Source organism: Atractosteus spatula, chromosome 2, assembly GCF_055471065.1.
Source record: "Atractosteus spatula isolate fAtrSpa1 chromosome 2, fAtrSpa1.hap1, whole genome shotgun sequence".
Lineage (NCBI taxonomy): Eukaryota > Metazoa > Chordata > Actinopteri > Semionotiformes > Lepisosteidae > Atractosteus > Atractosteus spatula.
In genome coordinates, this window is record NC_142707.1 from 29161652 (window position 1) to 29185659 (window position 24008).

Sequence of the window (24008 nt, forward strand, 5' to 3'; positions counted from 1 at the left end):
AAGGTTTTTGAACAGCTACAGTAGTAGTTCAGCTTTAGGCTGAAACAGATGTAACACTACTATCTTTACTCATTCCCTGGTAAAGGCATCTTTTCCAGAAGTATAAATTGACAGCTGGTGTGACGGTTATGTCAGCTCTTAAACTTTTTATTGCGTTAATAACACATTCAGGATCCCTATTTGCAGCACTAGTGTGCATGCGAAGAGAGATGGCCTAATTTAGTAGCATAAGCTACAGACCAAATGTAAGACACAAACATACAGTACGGTTCTTTGCTTAAGCTTTATTGATGAGAGTCATTATAAGATGTATTACAGCAGTAAGAAGAACAGTGTTTTTATGTATTACAACTTTTTTTATATGTGATATCTGTCCTGGAACACTACAGTTGTGTGGTGGTTTGTTTGTGAGAGAAATTGTAAGAGGTAGAGTCTTAAGTAAATGGAAATTATTTACAAATAAACAATTATAATGTAATTCAAAGTAATTTAAGTCCTAATAATGTAGTTATTACTGCTGAAATTATTGTTTTGTGCCACATAAATAATCTTTTGTATATTAATGGGATAAACTAAATAATATCTTAATAAAATAAACAGTAATCTGTTTTAATTTTAGGCACCTATTTTCCAATTCACTGGTACTGTATATTTCATCAGTAGCAAATAAGCTAATGCCTTCATCCATCAATTTTATAACCTCTTCATCCAATTCAGAGTCATTAAAAAGACCAGTTCTATCTTGGAAAGCCACAGGTACAAGGCAGGATACACCCTTGATGGGACACCAGTCCATCTCAGGGTACGCACAGACACAAAGACATGCACACAGTTTCACACACATTTTCTCACAGATAGCACCCCACGATTTGAACCTGGGACCCCAGAACTGCAAGACAACAATTCTAAGCACTGTGCTACTGTGTTGCCCCTCTGTTAATCATTCTAGCGAATTAAAACGGAATGTTCGTGATGTTTGAGTCAGAATTAGTCATAATAATATAAAACTGCTTGAGGCAAATTTTGTAAACTTTAATGGCAAGTGTTGTAAACATTTTTAAACAAAAAATAACATTTTGTTTCAGTGTATTCTGGATAAAGTGGCATATGTACAGTACACAGTAATTATATTGTGAAACTTTCCAAATTAAAAGGTTTATACATGATCATTAGGTGTCAGTAGAAAGCTAGTTATAATAAATTGTTTTAATTGTGGTCTCAAATGAGCAATAAAGTACAGTTTTATTTAAAACAATGTTGAGTGCTTTGTGTAAATTAAAAAATGTGTGCAAAGGAGTATCATAGATGTACACTTGAAACAGGAAATTAAAAACAGAATTTACAGAAAGGCTATTAAGTTTTCATTAACATATTAAAAAGTTGAAAGTCTAAGTATTGCTTATATGTTTTTCAGAACTGTAAGTGAAAACATATTTCATAACTTGACTTGTGCTTTGAAAATTATTTTTTATTTTTTGTTATTTATCATGTCAGTTGTATCAGTATTACGGCTTATACTTCATTTCTGTGTTGATAATCTGTACTTACTACTGACATCATCTACATGTACATAAACTCTGGATATTCTGCAATGTAACTTGTAGTTGCTGTATGTATAGACATCCATTTTTGTCTATTCAGTTCTAATAATTTGTTAGGTTAGGTTTGTCTCAGTGTGATATTCCATGAACTCCCTAAGGACTGGTTAGCAGGTGAATCTAAAGTTTTGAGGAAAGCCGGATTCCTGAAATTACCCAGTCTATCTATATATATGCAAGTGTCCTTAGACCCCCTACAACACTATCGGCAAATCGTCCACACTTAACTAAATACTCCGCCTAAGTAATGAGATTTCCCAATTAAAACGATGATCAGTGTTTGGTACAGTATCTGTGTTGCTAAAACTGCCAAAATGAGTTGATTAAGAATTTGTGTGAACAGTCTTTCAGAAAGAGAGAATATTAATGCAAGAACAGCAAAATATATTTTGAAAATCACTAAACAAAAACATTGAAAGATACCAATATGCACCATGTGTTAAGAGAGCAATGCTTTGTTAGCATTGGTATGTTTGAAGTAGGACTAACTCCACGCATTGTGCTTGTTGTCTAAGGTGTTAACAGCCAGCAGTTTCTAACCTGGCTGACTTTGCAGCCAACCATAGTATGCTGGGAGACATTACACTTCAAGACTGATGGAGAGGTAAAGTGCAGTGGTCTGGCTAAGAGTGGCTAGTCGCTACAGTATTTCATTTACAGTGATTAATGGCATCCTGACAAAATGCCACTACATTGATCAATGTCTATGCAAGCCCATCCTGACATGATGTTCATTGGTGTGTATTTTGGTTAAATTTTTTGTGATTTCTGTGTTTAGAATAACTAATGTCATTGTTTAGATTAAGCATTATGTGCATTTGTTTTGCGTATACATGATATCCCATTTATGCAAAAGCGAAGAGAAAACCTTCTACCCCCTCCATATTTTACTGTACATGCAGTACTACTGTACACAAAAATGTGACAGGTCTTTCCTTCCATGTTTAATCTTGCCAGTGAAAACTTCCAAGATATTGATTTGGCCATACAATTCTTCCTCTGTGCTTTTTTGACCACTCTTCTGTGTGTTGTTTAAGTTCAAAACTGGCTGGGAGACCAGTGAGAAGGATAGCTCCTGTTTTCCTCATCTGATTGAAGATTTTCATGTGGCAGTTACAGTATCTCGGTCTCAGAGATGCATCTTGTTATTCTCGTATATGGTGAGATTTAAATCCTGAGATCAGCAGCAGTTTGACTGGGGAAGTTAGTTGTTTTTGCATTGTGAGTCTGACCTCTTTTCTTGCCCCCATTACATTGAGCAGCAGCATAATAATAGTACTTGGCTTTTAGAAACAAAGGTAGAAGGGGACTCATTGCATCCGGCACTGAAACACAGTACCCTCTGGGACTGTATGCATAAGGCCGTGGAGTCACCTTTGAGAAGAATCTCTCAGCACCTGTTCACACATTTTACTTGGGGCACTTACTGTATGTGGCAGTGCAAACCACTTACCATTAGGGGGTGCTACATCATTAAAGATACAAAGTCAAGTACAACATATAATTACCGCCCAGTAAGTGCACATGTGTGTCTATATAACATTTCTGTATAAAGGTGTCGAAATTACTGGAAATAACATAGTTGAACTAGAAGAAAACAGACTGCTGTGTTGTTTAAAATAGAAATTTCAGGAAAACATTATGAGAGAAGTGCAGCTGAGAGACCAATCACTCCACAGATGATCTCCGCAGGCACTCATTTCCTGTTCTGCATTTTGTGTTTATGCTCAGCATACTGTGCAAATTACCAAATAGAAAATCAATTGTAAAAAGAATAGTTACAAAAGCAAATTAATGAAGCCCTGTTTTCTCATTCTGTTTTTGTTTGGTAGATTCACAGCTGTTTGTAATCTGTGTTTTGCTGACAGGTTTTATTCACAATAATGTTTCCATGCATCCCTATTTGAGTTTTACAAGTTACTAACATTTATAACTATTTATAAGGTCTGTTGTCTTTTAGGTTGAAGTGATGTCAGGTGTAGAATTTGTGAATACAAAATAACTATCAATGTTTCATAAAAAAGTGACAGTAAATATTCAATGATATCCTTGATTCTGTGCTTCTAATTTCCCTTAATTGTAGAAAGTTCAGTAAGGAATAAGACAGACAGTGAAAAGGTTTGAGCAGCATGTCTAGAGAGTTATTTAATAATTGAAATATTTTAACATGTTGTATAACAACATCTAACAGAACTTATTTTTTGTAAGATGCATCTTTAATATTGATATTTTTTCCCTGGCTGCTGGAGGCTGCCTCTTTGGTGGGAATTCACCGTTATGGTGGCATGGCTCAGGAAGTACGTCTGAGAGACAGTGAATGAGATTGGCGCACCAGAAACCCAAGCTTTCATTCTGAAGTCTTGAAGAATGTCAGAATGCTTCCATACTTAGCAGCAGGTGTCTGAAAGACAGGATATTTGGCCTCTTGCATATTATTTTCAAAGTTAGGAATGTGTTTTTGTAATAAAAGTGTAAATCACATTATTGTACTTACTTCAGTGGAGGGGCATGCGATATCAATATTACATGAAATATTTGTTTTAAATAAGAAAGAAACTAAAACAGGATTCTATAGGAGTCTGAACATCAGTGCATTTAGAACTAAAAAAGGGTGCTCTTTCTTACACAAAGTGGAGTCTGGAGGAAGTTATCCAGCCATGTTCTTATATTATTTTTTGTGAAAAGCAAGTTTTCAGTAGTAATCGCCTATTGTTTTAGGCTGATACACAGTTAGTTGTGCTGGTTAATCTGCAACAGCTTTCTCCACCTGAGGATTTAAACTCATGACCCCTGTTGAGGAGTCGTGTGCCATAAACATTACTCCCCACAGCTGTCCCTATATAATTCTTCCAGCAAGACCTTACGGATTGAAACTACTGCATCATCTTTAGGATTCTGTAACATGTAGTCTTTTTTCTTTCTGTGTAAGGTTTTGTAAGATTGTATATGATCCTACAGTGCCTTGCGAAAGTATTCGGCCCCCTTGAACTTTTCAACCTTTTGCCACATTTCAGGCTTCAAACATAAAGATATAAATTTTTTTTTTTATGTGAAGAATCACCAACAAGTGGGACACAATTGTGAAGTGGAACGAAATCTATTGGATTTTTGAAACTTTTTTAACTAATAAAAAAATGAAAAGTGGGGCGTGCAAAAGTATTCGGCCCCCTTGCGTTAATACTTTGTAGAGCCACCTTTTGCTGCGATTACAGCTGCAAGTCGCTTGGGGTATGTCTCTATCAGTTTTGCACATCGAGAGACTGAAATTCTTGCCCATTCTTCCTTGCAAAACAGCTCGAGCTCAGTGAGGTTGGATGGAGAGCGTTTGTGAACAGCAGTTTTCAGCTCTTTCCACAGATTCTCGATTGGATTCAGGTCTGGACTTGGACTTGGCCATTCAAACACCTGGATACGTTTATTTGTGAACCATTCCTTTGTAGATTTTGCTGTATGTTTGGGATCATTGTCTTGTTGGAAGATAAATCTCCGTCCCAGTTTCAGGTCTTTTGCAGACTCCAACAGGTTTTCATCCAGAATGGTCCTGTATTTGGCTGCATCCATCTTCCCCTCAATTTTAACCATCTTCCCTGTCCCTGCTGAAGAAAAGCAGGCCCAAACCATGATGCTGCCACCACCATGTTTGACAGTGGGGATGGTGTGTTGAGGGTGATGAGCTGTGTTGCTTTTACGCCAAACATATCGTTTTGCATTGTGGCCAAAAAGTTCGATTTTGGTTTCATCTGACCAGAGCACCTTCTTCCACATGTTTGGGGTGTCTCCCAGGTGGCTTGTGGCAAACTTTAGACGAGACTTTTTATGGATATCTTTGAGAAATGGCTTTCTTCTTGCCACTCTTCCATAAAGGCCAGATTTGTGCAGTGTAAGACTGATTGTTGTCCTATGGACAGACTCTCCCACCTCAGCTGTAGTTCTCTGCAGTTCATCCAGAGTGATCATGGGCCTCTTGGCTGCATCTCTGATCAGTCTTCTCCTTGTCTGAGCTGAAAGTTTAGAGGGACGGCCAGGTCTTGGTAGATTTGCAGTGGTCTGATACTCCTTCCATTTCAAGATGATCGCTTGCACAGTGCTCCTTGGGATGTTTGAAGCTTGGGAAATCTTTTTGTATCCAAATCCGGCTTTAAACTTCTCCACAACAGTATTACGGACCTGCCTGGTGTGTTCCTTGGTCTTCATGATGCTCTCTGCGCTTTCAACAGAACCTTGAGACTATCACAGAGCAGGTGCATTTATACAGAGACTTGATTACACACAGGTGGATTCTATTTATCACCATCAGTCATTTAGGACAACATTGGATCATTCAGAGATCCTCGCTGAACTTCTGGAGTGAGTTTGCTGCACTGAAAGTAAAGGGGCCGAATACTTTTGCACGCCCCACTTTTCATTTTTTTATTAGTTAAAAAAGTTTCAAAAATCCAATAGATTTCGTTCCACTTCACAATTGTGTCCCACTTGTTGGTGATTCTTCACATAAAATAAAAAATTTATATCTTTATGTTTGAAGCCTGAAATGTGGCAAAAGGTTGAAAAGTTCAAGGGGGCCGAATACTTTCGCAAGGCACTGTACATCTGGATCTTACAGGATTCTACTGATCCTGTGAGATCTATAATATAGTCCTTGATCTCGATCTCGATCTCTGTGGCTCTGTATAGGATCTCAATTAAGTACATCCCAAAAGTACTTAATGTACAAAATGCCTAATCTGGAATCTGTATACAGTATCCTTTTTTGTTGTTTGAAAATTGTAAGACTCCTTTGTGATCCCAAGATCCTGTGTGATTAGATTCCAGATAAAGGTTCAGTAGCATTTTTAATAACAGTAACAGGAAGTGGCAATTCTTCATCATAATTGTATATAGAATATCGTACAAGACTGCTCAGAAAGCCCCACGTTCAACAAGAACCTACTGAACATCCCACAGTCCTAAATTCTCTCATGAAAGAGTAGAACATGCTAAAGTCATGCTAAGTGCAAAAATGCAAGAACATTTTACACTTTATAAAGAAATATCTGAATAAACAAGTTTGTTGCCTGTAAACAAATATGTACAATATTTTATGCCATATGTATGCCTCATATTATCAAGCAGAAGTTGCTTGTATTGAAAAAGGCTGTGGCAGCACTTGGGATATTGACCATTTCAGTTGCTATGGCAACCATTTGTATCTTTGGGTAAAAGTAAATATAATTTTAATTACTTACAGGTGACCAGTTGTACTATTGTAATTATAATTATAGTTTCCTAGATAACCATATTCTAATACATTTACTCAGTAATTTGGAACACTGTTACAATGATATTTAGTTATTAAAACACTGTTGTGCCGATAAATCTAGCTATGTGATTGTTATAAGAAGTCAATATCAACAATTCATTGTGGAAGTGGGTCAACTGTGGTGCATATTTGTTCCATGAATTAGCAAAAAATAATTTTAATAGTTTTGTACCTGCTCAGCAAACTTTGCTTCGCCCTTTTTTGCTTCGTTTCTTTTTCAAAGCAGTAGTTTTTGAGCAGTTAAACAGCAAATGACATTTTGTGTTGGCGTTATTGAAAAAATGATAGCACTTGTACTGCATCTTCTGTCATGCAGAGAATTTACTCTGTGAAACTTTGTACCACTTTGGATAGTGTGGGTTTTTTTACCCCGAGTGCTTAGATTATCTTCAGTAGTAGATTTCTATGCTCTTGCCATGTCATATGTGAAATATTCTTCTCAGGAGCCCCCAGTTTTCACCACATACCTGTATTTAAGACTTTTCAATGGTATCACTTTGAATACTTGTATAGGCCTTGGATTAGTGTTGCACTTTCTAATGATTTTTGATCTGTTATGTCACATTTTTTACACAAAAGCTATGCATCTATAATACATAATTTGCATTAAGTACATGTACAGTATATTATACAACATTTTACAGCTATATACTAACAACTATATATTTGCGTTATATGCCTGTGTAATGAGAAATATGTTTTCCTGTTACCATATTTTTTTCTTACTCTTTAGAAATTACCTGTATACCACTAAACGGTACAGTGGATAAAGTTGTCTCCTAAGCAAATTAATCTAATGTTTAAGTTACTTTTCATAGTACCTTAATGTTGATATTTAGAGTTCTTAATCTTGAAATTTGGTTTGCAATCCCGACAATTACATTTCAAATCAGATCTGCTGATATTTTCTAAAATAGGCTTCCTCCCAAGGAAACTACAATGCAAAACTAACTACATGCAAAAGTCTCACGGTACAAAAGCATTTCAGTGTGTTATAATCCCAGTGCATATTTATAGTGTGTTATAAGATCTGAAGTAGGCCCAAGCTGTGATGAAGCTGACAGGAAATGTTCTGGGACAGGGAACAGTCATGTTTTGAAACAATACAGAGTTCTGATAATATGGCAGGGCAGCTTGTTCTATACCCCTGTGATGTTTTTTGTTAAAAAATACAGTACCTTATATTCGCTGTTTTACTGTAAATGAATTTCCATGTAGTTTATACTTTTGTCCTCTAGTTTCATTTCACTGTTGATTGACATTCTGAGGATGACAATGACATTGTCAGTGCTTTTAAGGATTTTGAATGCTTGAATGAGGTTCCCCTCATGGTCTTTTCTGTTTACCACTTACTGTAAAAGGCTGAGTTTCTTCAGCTTGTCAATGTAAGACATTCCTTTGAGCCCAGGATTGTATTTAGTTGCTCTTCTCTGAACTGATTCTGGAGCTGCAATATCGTCCTTGTATCTTTTATGTTTTTTAGCTGTTCTCTTATGAGCTCCTGTTTTAGATTTTTTAGACTAGTGGGTGTTATTTGCAGACAACTACATTTGAGTAGGTTCCAGGTTATACCTATGCATTTAGGATCATCAGACATTTATTAAACCTTCTAATATAAGGTTTATCTCCATTTTTAACTTAATCTTTGATTTTTATAATGATTTCTATCTATAGTTTGGTCTATTGAAAGTAAGCTTTTCAGAGAATCCCTTTCTATATAAAATATCAGGTGTGTGTCAGGAGATCATTAATTTTGTTAAATCAGTTGAATAATATTTTGTGTCAGTGCCTGCATTATAGCCATTGTTTTCTAGTGGTGTTCTGATGTTTTTTAAACATTTGTCTGTCCAAGATATCAGCCCTTCTTGTGAAGAATTGTAAAATGAAGATTTTTCAGTGGAGCATTGTGGATTTTATTTGCATTCCAAAATTAATATTTGCCTTTCTGTATAATAAGTTCAATTTCAAATGAAGCAAATAACACCTCCAAGATGTTAAAACATGTTTTTTCTAAACTATAACATTTTTCATTGCCAGCAACTACTGCTGCATGCTGTATTGTTGTGCATTTGAAAAATAAACTTTGATTGATTGATTTGCTTACACTATGTAGGGTTCTGTGTAATTAATGTGGTAATTAATATTTGTAGTTTTAAGAAATATGTGTTTTTACTGTGTTACTTTTCTCGCTTTGGTGCCCTAACTTTCCATTTCGGAAAGATATTTAAAATTTTGCCCTGTTGAACTTCATTAACCGTCTTTCAAATATACAATAATCTTGATTGTTTAAAATAAAAAAAAAATGTTTTCCAAGCTCAATCTGGTTTAATCAGTGTGCATTCTATGTATAAGACAGAACAGAATGAAAATGGATGGCTGTAATTGGAATCTGTTAAATGTACACAGTGGCAGTGACTGGGCAGTTTTGACTGACAAAATAAATTTGCAGAGTAAGGCCTTGTGGACTGAAGATGATGTACATACTTGGGATGAAATAGGATAGGGCTCTTTTCCCTGAATAGACAGATGAGAGTAGAGTTCAAGTCTAAGTGGGATGTAAATGCTATTTTTGTAATTGTTTTAGACAAAGCAGAATTATGTGGCAGAACTCATTTTCGCTTCAGTGGACCATACAATGAATTCTGGAATTTCACTGACATCTGCAGAATCCAGAATGCAGTGCTGCATGTCCCTGAAATAGTTTCTCTCTGAAAATCAACTGTAGCTGTTTTACATTTTGACAGTATAAGATGGGTGTTTCACAGTGGCCTTTCACAACAATTTTTGTTTAATCATTTTAATCTTAACCAGTCACTGCCTTCATTTCACAAGGCGCTACTGTTAATTATTCTGAATTAATTTAGAATTTATTAAGCCCATCATAATTTATCCTGGTAAAATTTCTTCCATAAAACAAAATACCCCTCTGCTTTAAAATCTAAGTCTCTATGCCACTGATATTTTGAATTTGTAAAAAATTATTAATACATACATTGTTCTGAAATATTAAATTGGTTTCCCCTTAGGTATCATAAAAAGACTATTCCATCTCTAAGCAGAAATTATAAAGCATTTTTGAATGAAAATGATTTACAAGATATCTGTGAATTTGAAAAACAGGATTATTTCTGATATTACACTTTTTACTGATAAGGCAAAGCAGTGCAAAGCTAGGTATTATCCAGTTGTACTGTATTAATGTATTTCTACTGTAATGTTTCATAAGATCACCAAAACGTGTCCAACGCTTGGATGACCACGCTTGCTTGACTTCTAATGATTTTTGCCTTCCTGCTCCTGTGCATTTCTCATTTGTTCCCGAAAGCAATGCCTTAGATTTGTTATCGATGACCCCATGGGAACCAACAAGCCACCCACTTCTCCATGCTTGGGAGGCTATGGAAATGATGTCTGCTTACAGTATTTCATATTCCAGTGCAATGTGTGGCTCTTATATAAAATAACACTTTCACGAAATAAGGTTTTCTATGTAATATTACATAGAATATATTATATTATATGTAAAATAATATTTGCAATGAACTTTTTTGCAGGATTAGAAGACAAGGACTTGCTTTGAAATTATGTACAGTACAAGACATTCATTCTATTCACATATTTGGGGACTACTTCTGATCAGAAAAAGAGAATGAAATAAAATCCATGTAATATTAGAAATGTAGTACTGTAGTTGAAAGGCTACATCTAACTCTGTAGTAATATTCTATAATAATGAATTAATTTAGATAAATAAGCTGTGCTATTCTTGGTGTTGAATTTGTCTGAGTGTATGTGTGTGCTGTAGGGGTGTGCCAATATTGCAATATCTATGTTTTTGATCATTCTTACACAGATAAAGTATCTGTGTAAGTCATGTCTATCTCTGCATCTGTATCAGTTGGTATGATACCTTTCTGTATGTTTGCTTTCTTAACCCCAAAATATTAAAGATGTTTAAGGAATTACCTGCAAAAATTACAAATGACCAAACCTTTCTTCTTCCTGACCATTTACTGTAGGTATGTATGTTGACGTCATTTACAGTAGGTCTTACAGATGCTGTGGGGAAAGAAAAAAAAAGGATACAGAATGTTAGGATATATACAGTACCAAAGCATTTAATTTAAATCGAGGGATGTTATGTCAAAACTGCACAATGTATGTCTCTTCTTCTTCGCATTTTCCCACTTATGGGGGGTCTGCTTGTTTGCACTGATTTTTCCACTTCGTACGGTCTGCGGCATTTCGGCAGGTGACTTTTGCGAGGCGCATGTCATCTTTCAGCCAATCCAGCCAGCGCGTAAATGGTCGTCCACAGAGCCAGCAGCCTTTCACATTCAATTCGAGGGCGGTCTTTGCCACTGATGTGTCATTGCTGCAGAACACATGTTCATACCATCGCAAGCGCGATTCCCTCATTTTCTTAGTGATTGGGGCGACTTTGAGGGTTTTTCGCATCTCTTCATTCATGACATGGTCTAGTCTTGTCAAGCCGAGTGTCCATTGCAGCATCTTCATTTCCATCGTATGGAGTACCTGTTCATGTTTCTTTGTCGTTGGCCAGCATTCAGTTCCGTATAGGGCCACTGGTCTGACCACTGAGCGGTAGACTTTGGATTTTAGACGCAAAGGGATCTTCTTGTCGCACAGTACTCCAGTGACCTGCCGCCATTTCATCCAAGCGGCGCTGACTCGCATCGTGGCGTCTTGGAGGGTACTGCAGTCAGAGTTGACACATGAGCCTAGGTACTTGAACTGGGTCACTTTGTTCAGTTGGACCCCACCAGTTGTGATTGTGCCATTGGTTTGATTACCGCATTCCAGGTACTCCGTCTTCCTGATGTTCAATTTCATCATGTCGCGTTTCACTTGCTATCATAACATCGTCAGCATACAATAGCATCCATAGATGCCTCATTTGGATATCTTTGGTCACCGTATCCATGCAAAATATGAAAAGCAGAGGAGACAAGGCTGAGCCTTGGTGGATACCAACATTGATCGGGAAGGTGTCTGAGGTTCCAGCTGCGCAACGTACTGAGCTAGTGGCCTTTTGGTACAGGAGTTTTGTCCAGCTGACATAGGCTACGGGGACGTGGTGCTGTCGCAGCGCCAGCCAGATGAGATTGTGCGGTACCCTGTCGAATGCCTTTTTCAGGTCGAGAAATGCCATGTGGATCGTTTTCCTCTTCTCGTGGTGCCTTTCCATCCGTATGCGGGCTGCGTGTATGGCATCTATTGTTCTGCAGTTTTTCACAAAGCTGCATTGGTTTGGCGAGATATCGACGATGGTTCTTAGTCGTGCGTCCAGCACATGCTCGAAATTCTTCATTGTATGGCACAGCAGACGGATCGGCCTGTAATTGGAGCAGTCGTTAACGTCACCTTTGCCTGTAATTGGAGTAGTCGTTAACGTCGCCTTTGAATATTGTATATAATTTTGGTCATCATTTATTGCAGTGGGTGGCACGTTGGCACAGTGGTTAACATTCCTGCCATGCAGTGCTGTGGCCCTGGGTTCAATTCTCCAGGGTAATATTTGAGTGGAGTTTGTATGTTCTCCCTGTGTTCACGTGTGTTTACTCCTGTAGTCCAAAGACATACTGGAAATCTGTCTCTTTGGTTCCGTAGCTTCTTTTGTTCTAAATGTTTATTCACCAACTAATACTTTAAAACCCATGAAGTTCTCTGAAGTTATACATTAGCCAGATCTGCTGTTGCCTTCAACGACGAACTAGAGGGATATGCAGGACATGCAGCTTTCATATACAGTAGCACAGCACAAGAGAGATATAGAATCACACAAAGATATTAAATCCTGACTAATTATTTTTAAATAAGTAATGACAAAGTTTTATTGTGTTATTTATCAGTAAGGGTTAGTTTTATCTGCTATTAGGACTTGGCAAGGACTAAGCAAAGGTAAAATATTTTTAATATGTTAAACCATAAAATGTTAAGGGGGTGTACTTACTTTTTCACAATGCTGTATAGGTGTATGTACATATACTGTATATACTCTACTGTACATAGAGCTGCAAAGAGGGGTGTAGTTGCAGCCTGGAGAAAAGCATTTACATTTTCATGGCTCTTTCTGTAATTCCAGGGAGGGGGAGGGGCAGGTGGTTTGGTCTTTAAGACAACATGCCCAAGGTCATTTGTTTCTGTGAAAGAAATGTTTGAAAAATCAGCCACTTATTTTGTGGCTGCAGTGTGAGCCTTTGTGTGAGTCAGACATTGTAGGATCTTTGGCCTTTGTGCTTTATACCGTACTTCAGACATATTCTTCTGTCTTTTACAATGAAAAGGCCTTGAGACCAAACATCAATTTCTGTTTAGCTCAGATTTATTCTCAAATATCAATATTATACTTTACAATGCTGTTAATGACCTCCCTTGGTTTATTCAATGAACTGGTTTCCATTCTGCTTCTCTTACCTTTTCAGTCTAGAAAAACGTGTGAGATATACACAAAGGGAAGATTGGCAACAGCGTAAATGCTGCTGGTAGTTTGAAAATGTGTATGTCAGTAAGGAATTTGTCAGGGCAGAATTTGAAGACATTTTTTGATTATAACATTTTGTGTGAATGTTTTAAGATTTAAGGTGTTCAAAAATTAATTAGATACTTTGAGGATTTATCAAGATTGTATACTTGCAGTGATTAAACTTTTAATAAAGAAAAATAATGCTTAGAACATGAGTAATGTAAGTATTTATATTTATTAGTCATGGTAATGTAAATGTCTTCATAAATTATGCATGCTACAAAATTAACAGTGTAGTGCTATTTTATTTGGTTTTATCTTACTTATTGGACATGTACACTAGTTTTGCCTATTTTATTGCCCTGTGGTGTTTGCCCTCTGTGAGCTAATGTCAACATGAAATGTATCAAGACGTGATGAAACTTATAACATGTCCAACAGGTTAATGAATTTCATCCTGGGCTACGAGTTCAATACTCATCACAGTGAGATGATGTTCAGCTCAGTGTCTCCAGGCATGCGGTGAATTGCATTTTAGTTCTGTGATTTATTATTGGAGAAATACTAAGTTTTATATTATTTTCTTGATAAATTTGTGGTCTGGAGGACTGAGCTTTCTGTCATATCAAATAGGCGTATTTCATTTATCATCCGGAGAAAGGGGATAGCACATGGTTTAGGATCGTTTGGATGTTTTTCTAAGTAATCTTGACAGCACTGTAAAACATGTTAGTGAAAGCCATGGGAATTTATAATTTCTTACAAAGGGGAACCACAGCAATACCACTGGCAGGAGTTTCATTTTGACACTTGTTATAGCCTCAAGAGGTTACACCCTGTCTTATTGCAAACAGGTAGAGATCCCTCTGAACTTTGTACAAGAGCAAAAAGGGAGTTTAGCCCATGCTGGCTAGACCTTGAAGCTTCAGTTTGTGTTTTTCTCATCCAAGTTGAGTCACAGTGCAGTACCGAACATCTGATCATTGTAATTTTTTAGCTTAGTTATTTGACAGTAACAGTTAGACTGCTGTCTATATAGTGATAGCAGGGGTGATTGGTATGGATGACTGCTCTGATCTCTATGTCTTTGATACAGGCTGCATGATGGCTTTGATGTACATGAATGACATCTCCCTTTCCACTGTATGTGTGTTTGCTGCAGCTGTCAGTGAGTCAAATCTACTGTAGATGCCTCTGAAAGATGTATGGCATTAATACAAAATAATCCAACAATTACTTCACAGCTGATAATTGTCCTAATCATTAACTCCTTAAATGGCTGCCAGCCCTTCAGGTGTGCCTGTACTGCAGCACAGTAGCAGACTGGAGTCTACAAAGTGATACTGTAGTAAGGGGGATAAGTGTTTAAGGTTTTATCACCCAATGATAGGGAGAAGTTTTTCCACAAGCCGTAAAATAGTGTTTGTGTTTTTTTGTGGTAGGGTGGTAACTTTTGTATGCATAAGGACACATGATGCCATTCATTCTGGGGACCTTTAAGGTTGGGGTGTCCATTTACTGAAGCTTGATGTTTTATTGGTTGTGCTGTTCATAGAGTATACTTTGACACTTATCAGTCTCTGGGCTGTTTGGAAAAGATTAACATAAACAATTAACTGATCAGAAGTAATCTGCTGTTAGCAGGTTTACTGGTTTTATTAAAATAACACGGTAGAATAACAAAAAAGCTGTAACATGAAGGTAATATTGCCTATATCATCATCATCTCTTTTAAAATGACCTCCATTTGTGATGATACAGCTAATCGAGTACCATGTCTTAGCCTATACAGTATGAAAAAAAAACATTTTTGGCAAATGATTACCAGCGGGGCATAAAAAGTGAGGTATGACAATACAGTTTTAGAGGATGATATTTTGTGTTATTTGTGTGAATTAATATTGATTTTTCCCTCTGAGCAAAAACAGAATCATACCATATATTTAAATACACACTGTTTGGATACATTAAATTTTAACCAGAATAAACATGATTTAGTTTATCTACAGGTAATTAACTTCAGTATTCTTGGCACATTTTTACATCTGGCACATTAGTTGTGCAAAAATCATTTCAACTATGAGCCATCAACCTCTGATTTAATGACAAAATAAACTCCAGTGTTTTGCACTTACAGTACAATATACAGTAGGTGCTTTCAATTACACCTGAAATCATACATACTGAAACCATCAGTCTGCATAAAACAACCAGAATATAATAAGGATCAGTTTTTCGATGCCTTAAGATAAGAGGCATTGGACTTGAGAAGCAGAGACTGAAGTCTTTGTATAATAGGTACTTCATTGGCAGAGCTCAGCTGCATCACTGCCAATGTGAGAATACAGAATTTCACTGCCACGCTGTTCTTCTACAGTAGAAATATTGGCCAATAATTTAAAGAAATGCACAAGTAATATTTTTCTTAATATGTATACATATCAAAATTGCAATGTACCATTTCCTCTGTGTAGAATTTTCATGGTTTATTTAAGTCCAGGCGACTTAATTTTGGATCTTTGTTGTTTATTTGTACGTTGAGTTTTTTCATAAACGTCCACACAGTCTTTGAGACGTACTTTCCTTCCGATGTCCAGTGGCCCCTTAAATGCAGTTGTTGAATTGTTTAATATGTGTGTAATTAAAAGTTGGTCTTGCATAATGAGAGTTGTTGAATTAAGATCATATTGTAATATAATATATGTTTTGCAAGTAATTTCATCAGCACTGCACACTAATTATCTTTTGAAAAACTGAAATCCATCAGCACTGAAAAGACTTTTAGTAAAAAACCTGAATATGTTTAATGGCTGATAATATTGTAATGAGAAAATCAGATAAGAGTAATAAAAATACTGATCAGGTTTTGTAATTTTATCCAGTCAGAATGCTGAATTAATCCATTTGGTATTTAATTTTTACTCAGTATTGGTATTACCATGTTATTGTACAAAACACATGTATTTCTCTTTAGCTTTGGCATCATTCTGATTGCTTTGGTTCTTTCCCCCAGGCAATGGTCCACACCATGATAGATGTTGTGTATTCAATGAGAGCAATGTGGTGGATGGTGTCTACTGTCACCCACCAGGTCACTGGATCGAAACTTCTGGGTATACCAATGAAATGAAGCACACCACTGATTTTTATTTCCACATTGCAGACCACCAGTCCATGCATTACTCACGGTAAGTGTCTCAAGATGCATCACAATGTTGAACGGAAAGTTCATGAAAGTCTCCGCAGTCAATCTGTTATCAGGGACACACACTGCTCTTCACACCCAGCTGCACTGCCCCTTTCTGACTTGCATAAATAAGGCAGAGCTGTGTCTTACTCAGCCCATTTCCATTCAATACAGAATGCATTGAGATTTACTGTTATGTACAGCTCTGCTGTTCAGATTAAGGGATTGTAGTGAATGACTTTGTTGATTTTCTTTTTGTCTTACCCCCTCCCCCAAAAGAAAACAAACAAGTGCCAAGCTCAGTTTTTTTTGGACACAGGTGCATTGTTTTCTCTTCAGAAAAACTAACAATGTGTGTTTTGTTTCCCCTAAAAGCCTAAAAAATCATGCCTGTGTAGATAACGCATTGCTTTAAGGAGTCTAGACTTGACTGATTAAATAACTGCTAGGCGCAACAGTGGGATACATCTCTTTCCCTCACAGCTTGTCATGCTTTACGTTCATCGAGGTTTCATCTGCTGTAAGAGCAAATGACTAAACGGTACTGCAGTATGAAAAACAATGTTAACAATGAAATCTACTGGCAAGGCATATGGAACTAAGAAGGAATTGAGTTTTGCATCCATGCTGGTAAAGGTATGATGTCTAAATGTGATATTGTATGGCTTTCCATTTGTTTACCCCATTTTTTGTTAGCTGTAGTGTAATCCATCTGAAGCATTATTGATGTAGAATGTTGCAATGGTAACATTTCAATATCTTTCAGACATCAGAAGAAAATTATTACCATGATAGACTTCATCTTGAATACAAGTGGTATTTTAGTTGACTGTTCTTAATAACTTTGCACAATAATTTTTAGAATGCAGGTCACATCATTTGTATTCTTTTAACAAAAGCCATTGTTTGCCTGCTGCTTGAGAGGCGAGACAGAAATGCCATGTGTACAAAATGTTTAAATGCAGCAAAATTAATAAGTTTCCCCAAGGCGGAGTGGTCTTTTGCAAAGTGGTGTGCCACTTAATAGGGACTTTAAGCATGCATCCCTGTGAAGAATATTCAAAACTGCTTTTTATCATAATGTGCTTTCATACTAATCTCTTGCAGGCAGTCATTTTATAGAGCTTTCTTGTTACTAAAAAACAAGAAACAAAGTCTGCATTGGAACACAATGCGACAGGAAAGGGGAACACAAAGATTTAAACCTAGTTTCTGACATTTTTGGGATTATGAGAGCAGGATTTATGGCCGCTGTTTCATTATTTAGTTTGAATAAGTATTAAGTTATAGTTTTTGATACAGTTCTAAAAATATTTCTGTGTGAATATTTTCATTAAATAATCTAGCACCTTGGTACAGCTAAAATAAATATAACTACAGTGTATAAGCTCTCCAGTTTTAACTTTAAAGCATAATTTCCAATGAAATTCTCATTAGTTTCAGAGATCATTTTTATTTTTATTCAGCCACCACTTAAGTTTTTCATCAAAAAAAGGAAAGATTAAGATGGAACAGTATAAGTAACATTTCTCTGGTTTCCTCATGGATCACTAGTTCCTTAAGAGTCTTTTGAATTTGTTAGCAGCAGATAAAAAAAAAACTTTAAAGACCCCAAATTGATCTGCAAGAGCAAGCTTCTGGGTGTCATTCTGTAGTGGTTAAGTGAGGATTCTTAAAATGGTGTCTGAAATACCACCAGTGTGTCATTGTCAGCAGTGTTTCTGGCAGCCCATAGCTCACCTTGCAAGTAAGCAAGTGAGAAGAGGATTGCTTTATTGTCTTTAACTATGTACAGAAGGCTAAACCACCCAAACAAATCTGAGAACCCTAAATGCAGTTCTGATCTCATCAGGGTCCTTGAGATGGAAGAATGTTTCCGACCACCCCCACACACACGGAGCAGGAACAGTAACATTCTGTTCCCAGGGCAGCTTTTCTATCTCCAGGTTGTCCCCCTGCCAAATGTCATCTGAGGGAGAAGCACCTGCCACACAGCCCCCTCCTGGCCCAGTGTGGCAGGCTCAGGCCTGGCCCCCCGGTCTCCCCCTGCTCCAGGGCCCAGATCTGGAAGGGCGTGGTAGAGAGCCAAGTCCCATTTAAGTATAGCGGCAAGGCATATTATTTAACTTACAATTAAGTGCTATTAAAGATTATATGAGATCTTTCTGTTGCCTTTACCAAGCAGCTTGGGCCTCTGTGTAAAAACAGAGGACTGCGGGAAAAGGTCCTGCGTGTGACAAGAAAGATGATCAAGATCTGGAGCACAGACCAGGACATCATAAAGCTGCACACTGTAATGAGATGGTGCAGCTCAGCTCCAAATACTCCATTTACTCTATGAGAATATATAAGTGCATAGCATTCTAATTATAATCAGTTATTCTCATGCAAATCAAATCAGAGACAAGCCTATTTTATAGAATTTTCTTTTGTTTTTGCAATCACAAGTGGCTATATTGTGGTCAGCACTTTTAATTGTTGAAAGGGAGTCAAATGATAAAAGTGCCTTGGGTTTTGATAAATTAAATCTGCTGTTTTGAAACACTGTAACGATGTCTCCTTTGTTTAAAAATCTGCATATTAAAAAGTGTTTCTGTTAAAATTTACTGTGGCATAGTATACAGTTTTAGGCTTTGAATATATTTTTTGTGTTTAATTCATGATGGCTTATAAAACCTGAAAAATGATAAGTAAAGGGGTTTTTCAGGTCTTAAAATTACCCAACATGACAAGGGCATTTTGATGACAAGGTCATGGCTACTAATTCACGGAGAAATGCAGCATTTTGTTCTTTGTTTCCCTTAAAGGAACCTGAGACCACTAAACAGTCTGCAGTGGTACACAGTCTAGTATGTCTAGCCTAGTGTAGATGTCATTCTGTAACAACCTTAAACGTTATTCTCTACTTCACTGGTAAAACCCCATAATAACATCTCACTCCTGAATTACAAATTTGCATTCATCCATCTATCCCAGTTTATTTATTGATCATGTACAGTATCAGTATTACTTATGTAAACTTGCCGAAGCAGAACCACCTCCTTACTGTAGGTGTCTGCCACTGTGTCACTTCCTTCACTGCCAAGGAATGTTCTTGGGTTAATTGGCTTCTAATGAGTAAACAATTACTGTAATTTCATGACTGGTGTATACTTGTGTATCAAATAAAATCCCCTTAAACTTAATTTATGCTATTTACAGTGAAGGAGATGGATAATAAATGTATTTTAGACAATTTTCCCAGGTATTCTTTCTTAAATGGTGGAATCACATATAACAATGTTAAACAGATGGCCACCATGTGCATAAACATAAACATCTTCTGTTTCCTTCCCATGCCAGCTTCCATTATAGGTGTTGACTTAATAATAATTTATTATAATTTCTTGCATTTATATAGCAGTTTTCTTTTCATTCTGTAGTGTTTGGCATATAGAATGGGACTCAACCAAAGTGCAGGACATGTCTACTATGTGATGCACAGCAGTACTGTAATTAGTTACTGCAGCCTACCATAACAAAGATCAGGTGGAGGAATGTAAATTTACTTGATCTAATTTTAAGTTAATGAACTAAGGGAGAATTTTAAGCAGGCCACATTGTGCAAACAAGAACTGGAATTTAGCCAGTACACCAGGAATAAGAACCCCTATTTATAACTTTTGGTGCACTAAGGTAGAAATTCTCTACAGATGTTGCTGATCTGATTTGGTATACTTCACTATCAAATATCTCTCTTTTTAGTTACCGAGGGAATTTTCGGCTGTTATTATGACCGCTGAGTGCATTCACCCGCATGCTGATACTGAAGCATTCAGCAAAGGTGCCCTTTGATGGACTGGTGTCCCATCCAGGATATATCCTGCCTTGAGCCCATTGCTTATTTGCATAGGCTGTGGCTGACATAGGACCTTACACTGGATAAAGTAGTTAGAAAATAGATGGATGGATTGATGGATCAAGATGGCAGTTGGTGGCCAGTTCCTAAGAGTCAACCACAGAAAGAGAACCCAAACTCATCAGTTTATCCAAAAATGTTATAACAAAAATATGTTCTGCAGGCTCTGCAAACATGAGATGTCATGGTACAAATGTGGAGAAAACATCTCCACGTCCTCAGAAGCCATGAATCTGAAGATGTCTACCAGCTTTTCCTATAATAATAATAATTCCTTGCACTTATAAAGCGCTTTTCTGGACACTCCACTCAAAACACTTTACAGGTAATAGGGACTCCCCTCCACTACCACCAGTGCGGTCTAATTTTAAGTTCATGTGTAGCCCCACCCGGATGATGTGACGGCAGCCATAGTGCGCCAGAATGCTCACCACACATCAGCTATCAGTAGGGAGGAGAACAGAGTGATGAAACCAATTCATAGATGGGGATTATTAGGAGGCCATGATTGGTAAGGGCCAATGGGAAATTTGGCCAGGACACCTATAGTAGGTAACACCTCTACTCTTTTCAAGAAACACCCTGGGATTTTTAATGACCACAGAGAGTCAGGACATAGGTTTTCTCATCCGAACGACGGCACCCTTTTACAGTATAGTGTCCCCATCACTATACTGGGGTATTAGGACCCACACACACTGAAGGGTTAGCGCCCCCTGCTGGCCCCACTAACACCTCTTCCAGCAGCAACCTTAGTTTTTTCCAGGAGTTCTCCCATCCATGTACTGACCAGGTTCACACCTGCTTAGTTTCAGTAGTCTGCCAGTTGCAAGTTGCAGGGTGATATGGCTACTGGCAAATTATTGCTAATTGTTTGTAGGGTACAATAGCAACTAGTGCATTATTGTATTGTCTGTTCTAAGAAAGCCAATTGAGTCTTCATTGTGATGTTTGAAGCTCCATCATGCATAAAAATAAGACCCAATCTAAGATGTAGATCAACATGTATATCTTGAGGGGGAAATGTCACAGTAGTGATAGTTTGCAGGTCCTAAAGCTGACTACGCCTCCTTCATTTTTTAAAGGTGCTAGGACCCTGCTCCCTGCATAGACTGTCAGAATCCCCTTGAGTCACTAGCGTACCCACAGACCAGCACAAGTCAAGTATATTATATATTTGTGGTTTTATTCTTCTTTCACACTTAAGTAGGAAAAGGAATTTCCCAATTATACTGTACTTCAGTGGCCTACAGCATCCTCCTTTATCTTGACTGTCTCAAACAGGTTGTTCTGTTATACTTTCCCTGCCCTGCTGTCTGCAACAAACAGGGGAAGAAGAGAGTGACCAAACACCTCTCATCTCTACTGATTGAGACTCATATACAGTACAGTATGTTATTTCTGGCCAGAAGTTCCAGACTTGAATAAGGGGCAATAATAAACTATCATGAGGGTACAAAGTCAGGGACACAAACACAGCTGGGACCTTCTCGCAGAACAAGCTGAAAACAATGAAAGCTACTTGAAGAACTGACTGTATGAAGATGAACAGTGAGTCGTGGTGCTGTCCCTCCTTTTTCTTTTGTTTTTCCTCTTGGTCCCTCTTTTCCAGTGTCACCCTACTCTGCATACTCACATGTCTAATGTGTCCCCACTGACTGTGTGTATAATTTACGGGTGTCTAGGTAAACAGAATGCTGTATTGTTTGTACTAAGCAGCAGAAAGACTTTAAAAGGAGAGGGAAATGGACACAAAAGCACTGGCCATCTGTTTTACATTGTAAACAGAACCCCCAAGTCACTATCCTACTCCCCCTTTTGTCACCCCGTGACATATACTGTACTGCGCTGTAGCAGTCTTTCAATCATCCCACTGTGAGTGTAGAGTGAACCTGTTTAGAAATGAATGCAAGGTTAAATGAAATCACAAAAATTCAGCTTGCAGGAAACAGAACATGTATTTCTGTTAATTTGCCACCGAAGCCAATATTTTATACACATTTACAATGCCAACAACACATGATAACACTATGCTGATATGATTCAGGTTACTTTACATAAAACCAATTTCATACAGACTTCCAGGATTTGACATCCAAGTCAATTCAGAAGCTCTAGCTAACTAAATGCAATAGCTTGGGAGCTAGCAAGTTATTTATTTGAGATTGTACTGAAAAGTAATATGAATCATTAAAGTTAATCTCAGTGGCAAAATTAATTCACAAAAATATGTAAATATCAAAAATATGTACTCATATGGAAGAACCATTTATTTCTAAAAAATAGGTATTGAATATTAAGTTCATATATGTGGAATACATATATTGTTTAATATCCATACTATTTATCTGCTAATTTTACAATGTATGAAAATATTTAACAAAATATATGATCAAAATACTAATTTAAAACTTGGCCTGATATGCAATGTAAAAATCTCTTCCTACAACAAATTTAAGGTTGTCTTTGCAATAACTGCAAGTAAAGTTCATCAGCTTTGCTTTAATTTCTTATTGAACAAACAAAAAACCCTAGTAAAACAATGCACAGTGGTACAGTATGTGGTTTAGAAACCCATGTTCAATATTTTAAAATGTGCATAAATATAATATAATACACTCTAGTACCAAATACATCAAATGAAAATATTTTGATTGTGAATAGTATTACATATATTTTTAATATCTGATTAGCCTATAAGGAGGCTGGTGGTTTTGGATCCTCTTGTGATGATCTTACAAAATAGCAATTTACCAAAGGTTGCCTTGTTATTGTTGTTCTGTCTGTCACTAACACATATTTTTGTGTTTCTCCATGGAATTTAAATATATCTTTAGAATTATTACAAATATAATGCATTTTGGAGTTAAAAGTAACATTTAAAGGTATGTTATAATTTATGTTTTAGTAGTCTGCAATGTGAATATACAGTAGCTAGCATATCTAAGTATTCAAATTTGTAGTATTTAAAGTTTGTGTTTTTTCTACATATGTTTGACATATTCACTTAATTTTAATTAACCCACCCAAGTGCTCTGAATGAAAACAGTCAGGATATGTGAATGTTTTTTGTCCATGGTGGAAGATGAAGGTGTTTGTGGATTATTTACACAATTGCATTTGGGATCAATCTGCCCCAAATAACTCTTACTTCACAACATTAATGGGGCGAAAATATGCCAAAAGTCAAAACCAGCATAAAGTACATTGACAGTATAGCATTAACAGCTGACTTTTTGGACAAGCATTGCCAGAAGCCTATCATGGGGTGACCTACAGTACCACTATGTTAAGTACAAAGCAACACTACTTGAGGAATGACACAGATCAGCTTGTATAAGATAGGATAAGAGATAAGATCACTTTATTAGCCATATACAATTTCTTGCATTAGGAATTCATCTTTTCACATACCCCAGCTCGCTGACACAGGCACACAGACAGGGAGAGAAGCTTGGTGTCAGAGTGCAGGGTCAGCCATTGTACAGCACCCCTGGAGCAGTTGGGGTTAAGGGCTTGCTCAAGGGCCCAACGGAGTA

At 37.0% G+C, this 24008-nt stretch overlaps 1 protein-coding gene across 4 annotated transcripts in view; it reads left to right on the forward strand.

The window, feature by feature from the left end:
- The window catches only part of epm2a (EPM2A glucan phosphatase, laforin), a 31086-nt gene that overhangs the window by 1378 nt on the left and 5700 nt on the right, over positions 1–24008 (forward strand). For all 4 annotated transcript variants that reach the window (XM_088909249.1, XM_088909247.1, XM_088909248.1 and 1 more), the window contains exon 3: positions 16398–16572. In XM_088909249.1, the coding sequence (XP_088765375.1) occupies positions 16398–16572 (175 nt within the window). The remainder of the gene's footprint in view (positions 1–16397; positions 16573–24008) is intronic.